The 5,400-nt window shown below is 41.7% G+C and overlaps 1 protein-coding gene across 1 annotated transcript in view; it reads right to left on the reverse strand.

Annotated features, from left to right (window-relative positions):
* The window catches only part of PPP6C (protein phosphatase 6 catalytic subunit), a 36,568-nt gene extending 31,386 nt beyond the window's left edge, over positions 1–5,182 (reverse strand). The window contains exon 1 of the mRNA XM_036913957.2: positions 5,005–5,182. Coding sequence (XP_036769852.1) covers positions 5,005–5,079 — 75 coding nt within the window. The 5' untranslated portion in view covers positions 5,080–5,182. The remainder of the gene's footprint in view (positions 1–5,004) is intronic.
* Between the last annotated feature and the right edge of the window lie 218 nt (positions 5,183–5,400).

Genomic DNA, 5,400 nt, shown 5'->3' on the forward strand with positions numbered 1-5,400 from the left:
AATCCAAGTTTATCAGCCTAGTTTTCCATGATTTAACCTGTGCCTGTCTTCCTAGCACCACCTCCAGTCCTACCAAACTACTTCAAGTTCCCTGAACCAGTCACGCTCTTCCAGATTAAGCTATACCCCTGCACACGGTATTTTTTCTGCTTCCATGTTTGTCCGCCTGTACAGGCTCTGTTCATTCTTTCATTGTTCCTCCTTCGTGAAATCACCTCTGCCTCCAGAGTTAGATGCTGCTGCTTCTGGACAGCCCTCTATTACATAGCACCTAGCACACCATGCAATGACTGTTTACCTCTCTACCTCCCTTACTTTGAGGGACCCTCAAAGGCACAGAGAAGTACCAGATTCTATCTCTAGCACCCACAGGAACAGTACTTGACAAATGGAGACAGCCAAAGAAATGTTTATTGTAAAGCAGAGTACAGAGTTGATTCAACAAACCGTAACTGATTGTCTATCACATACAAAGCAGTGCAGAGGAAAAAAATAAACAAGATATGACCCTGGCCCTCAAGAAGCTTGCAGTCTAATGGTGGAGACAGACATCTTTCTCTTACAAAACAGAACACTGTAAGTGGTAAAATGGAGCAATAAAGTGCAATGGGGCAAAGGTCAGTACAGAGAAGAATGGGAATTTTTAATAATAAATTCAGGTATGTATCTGCCGAGTCACTATGGTGAAAATTAGACATCAAACCTGACTGATTATCTAATCTGCCTTACACAAGAATTAGGTCAATGTAGAGTGGACATGAAGGTGCTCTGAAAACTTTAAGTAGCTATATAAATCCTAATCATTGCTAATAATTCTGATTGTGGAATCCAGGAGCCCTACCTGAAGAAAGTGCCATCTGAGCTAGAGTTCAAAAGGAGCATGAACGGTACTGTATAGAGAAACCACAAGCGGTAGTTTTGGACAAGAACCCTGGAGCCAGACTGCCTAGGTAGTAATCAATTACAGCTCCTCCACTGACTTACTAGCTGTATGACTTTGGAAAGTTATTTAATCTGTCTGGGCTTCAGTTACCTATCTGTAAAATGCAGTAAATCTCAGTACCCAACTCACAGAGTATTAAATGATTTAATATTTGTGCTATGTAAGAATAAAATAAGTAGGTGAAAGAGACTGAAAAGAAGAAAAGCAGGGAAGTACAGGGCATGTTGTCAGAAGAAAGCAGTCCAATGTGCTTAGAGTAGAAGGTAAAAAGAAAGGTTATGAAGTAGAAGACATACCCAGAAAAGCATATTTGCCATCCTAAAAAGGCTATTAACTATATCAGAAAGAGCTCTGTACAAGGAAGCTTTCCAACCTAATTCACTGATTAGCAGGACATCTTCTATGAAACTAAGATTCCTGTTCAGTAAAGGTACAGAACTAGGCAAACTCTAACTCTCTCAACTCTGAAATTCCAAGAAAGGGACTGGGGTGTCATTAGAAGTGTGCACTGTCCTACATAACACCAACAGCCACAGGTAGCTATTGAGCACCTGAAATATAGCTGGTCTGAATTGGGATGTGTTGTAAGTTAAAATATACACCACATTTCATACACTTAGTGCAAAAAAAGAGCAAAATATTACTTTAATAATTTTATATTGATTACATGTTAAAATTGGGTTAAATATTACTAAAATTAATCTGTTTCTTTTTACTTTTCATAAATGTGACAATTTGAGTCTCACATTTCTGAGCATTTTATTTCTATTGGGCAGCACTGTTATAACAATTTTCAGAAGACACAGGAGAATGTGATCCCATGGTCAACAATACAAACAAAACATCAGGCACTATCAGAAAGGGTCTGGAAAACACTCTTACAACCCTATGCAAAGCCACAGTGTGTCCCTGACTGTGGTACTGTATTTGATTTTCCTTGCATTACCTGAAGAAAGATACACTGTAAAACTAAACAACTCAGGTACACAGAATGATCAATAAGCCAGGCAATAAGGTGAGTGACAAGACGAACAGGTTAGAGATGATGAGAATCTATAAAATCAGATAGAGGCTGAATGAGGAGGTGTGAAAGGCTATTCGCCAAGCTCAGAAAGGAGCAAGGAAGAAGTCTTTGGAGGTTTATGGAGGCATTTCAGAGGTACAATTTCGCAGAGCAGGTAGCCAGAAAGACTCAGAGATGGCTCAGACTAAGCATAACAGTGAATTCCAAAAAGATTATGTTATTAATCCATAGAAGTGGTTACTATGGAATTACACAATTCCTTCCTTGTGTTACATCCCTGAGATATGTATTCTCCCAACCCCTACACCACAGTAACTGTCTTCAGTTCCTCAGTAGAAAACTTCAGTGTGCAATTTCTTTACTTATATGTCACCTTGAAGAACTGTCCAAGATATCAGCCAATCTCCAAAGTCAGATCAATCTGCCAAAATACTTGCATATTCAGTAAGCCTGTCTTTTATCATTCATTCTTCCACTTGGCCAGATATGGAATCTGTATCTCCTATGATCCGCTCTGAAATCTTTATAATGGATGAGAATCACATGAACTCGTTAAGAAAGGTTATAACTTGTTCCACTCACTTTCACATATTTCATTCTTATTATTTCAAAACAGTATGTAGACTTAATCCAGTACTAGTGATCTGACCATTTCCAATTCAGATACAGAGAAATCCTGATTAGATTCAGAACATCCTTTCCATTTATTTTACTTAGTACCTCCAACTTCTAGTCAATTTAAAAACAAAGGTGAATTTTTGTTTTCTTTTCTACCAAAACAAGTGTTTTTCATAATCATCATAAGTGGCCCCAATGATTTCTTCCCTGATAAAATCTTTTATTTTGGCATTAAAGCCTCAGAAAAGGTGTTCCTGGAATACTTTCATGGCCTGCCTAATTTTAGTGTGCACTTCATGCTGAGACATAACAACAAAATCAAATTTCTTTAAATACACCAGAGATCGGCAGCACAAGCAAATTAATCTGATTAAAACATTTCTGAGAAGACAAGCCTCCACTTACAGAGAAAAATTCAGAATTCTTTTTTTTCCCAGTAGTTATCCAGAATATTTAAAAATAAAAACTTTATTAAGAAATAGATACATGCTGATTAACACTTATAATGTAGGGGGGTTCACAGGGGAAGGAAGTATAGCACAGAGAAGACAAGTAGTGCCTCTAGCATCTTACTACGCTGATAGTGACTGCAACGGGGTGGGGGGAGGGGACTTGATAATATGGGTGAATGTAGTAACCACAATGTTGCTCATGTGAAACCTTTGTAAGACTGTATATCAATGTTACCTTAATTTAAAAAAACAGAAACAGATACATGCTAACTACAGTTCAATTGTGTTGCAAATGGATAGGAAATGGTTTAATAATTATTTACTTAAGGGAGGAAGGAAACCTAATGTTTATGAAATTAAGAGGTCTAAAGAAAATCCAACTGATTATCTTCCAGATCATTTCAATATCTAATTTCAAGTTAACATCAAGATACATTTTCATAATAAGCAACATTTTATTCATTAAACACAAAGTGTAAAACAACTTTACATGTGCTTAAAGAACAAAAAATTCCACATCAATTCACTGATATGCAAAAATCAATTTCACCTATGGGATTAACAATGCTACCAGAAGACATCTAGTTAGTTTTTCATGAATTGGGTCCCAATTTTGGTCGTATCCTTGTTTCGAAAAAAAAAAAAAACATGTAGCAGAAAGAAGCCACAAAACTAATGTCTGAAGGACTCAGATTAAGCATGAAAGCTACATTTCTACTAGTATTGGCTTTGCCCTTATCTTAATGAAACTATCCTACTAAGAAGGGGAAATGCACAAGAACGACTCCCACATCACCTAGCACATATGGCTAACATGTAAGTACAAATAAATAAATTACATTCACAACAGCTCCCATGACTTTAAACATTTTGCATACTAGTTGACTGACTTATTAAATATCAACTTCCTGTACCAAGAGATAGCAAAAGAAAAAACCAATAACGTATCTTCCTTAACAGAAAAAGCTCACAAAGATAAACTGCTTTAAGCCCACAGATTCAAGAATAAAAAGGACTCAAAACTATCAACAGTTTATCCAGTTACCACAGAGCAAATCAAAGTTAACTGAACAAATAAAACAGGCTACTACTAACCACTAAACGCTGGTAGACACCCAAGCACTGGTTTTAACAAACGCATAGAAACACTCGTCAAAAAACCGTTATGCCAAAGACTTACATTCCTTAACTCTTATATTCATTCCTTTACTCACACATATATTTACTATTACTTGGACTCGGCCGTAACAAGGCACAAATCTCCTTTGGGAAACCAAGAAAATGAAATCCCGAATTAAGAAGGGTTATAGGGGAACAAATGATGGGACAGAAAAGTATATTTACTGAAGGACGACTACTTCATCCACTTAAATGAATTCAACAAGTACTTGAAAATTGGTTACCATCTGAATTAGCAAAAGAAAACCAACACTCCTCAAAAGCAACTTGGAGGAGGGCCACGGAGAGAGGGAAGACTGTTCTCTCACATCACTACCAAACCGCTCTGGCCCACCATCCTGCCACTCCTCGGGACCCTAAGCATACTGGGGCGGCGTCCCGGGAGCCAGCGGCATCTCCTGTCAGTCCCCAGCCACCCCGCGCTCCTGTCACAACCTCTGGGGGGATAAGCCCATCCTGAGTGCACTGCCCGCTGGGGCTCGGCTCGGGTTCCGAGAGACCGGGGCTGGGCCGGGAAGGGGAAGGAGTGCTCCCTGGAGCAGAGGCCGCTACATCCCTCGTGATCCCCGCTGAGGGAACCGGGAGAGCATTCGGGGGACTCGGGTTCCTCCGCTCTCCGCGTGACTCCAGGTCGGCCCGGGTCGCTTCGCCCGGCTTTAGGCCTTCCACCGCGACCGGACGGGATGCCGGCGGGGGTCCCGCAGAGAGTGGAGGAGCGGGCCGGCTGGCGCCCTGCTGCCGGAAGGGGCGAGCCCCGCAAACGGCGTTCCTGCCCTGACCGGACTCACCTTCAGGTCGTTCTCCGGCAGGTACTTACACAGCCGCGCTATCTCCACATACTTGTCCAAGTCCAGGGGCGCCATTTTAGAAATAACAAACAACCCCCAACGGCGGCGGTGGCGGCGGCAGTGGCTGTAGTGGTGGAAGGGGCGGCAGGGGCCGAAGCCGGAACTCTTCTACGTCACGTCCGGCCCGTGAGACGCGACTGCGCAGTGACGTAAAGCTTGACCCGACTTCCCCGCTGCTTCGGCAAGGCTCACGCCCTCTCTCGGTGAAGCCAGGCTGCAGGTCCCTTGACGCCCACTCGTTCCAGAGTGAAACCGGCTGGGACCCGTAGTTGTCTGCCGCGAGGAGCGCTGGGATTTGTAGTTTTAAGTAATAGCCCGCTGGCCCTCTTTTCCTCA

Source organism: Manis pentadactyla, chromosome 3 (genome assembly GCF_030020395.1).
Source record: "Manis pentadactyla isolate mManPen7 chromosome 3, mManPen7.hap1, whole genome shotgun sequence".
Classification (NCBI taxonomy): domain Eukaryota; kingdom Metazoa; phylum Chordata; class Mammalia; order Pholidota; family Manidae; genus Manis; species Manis pentadactyla.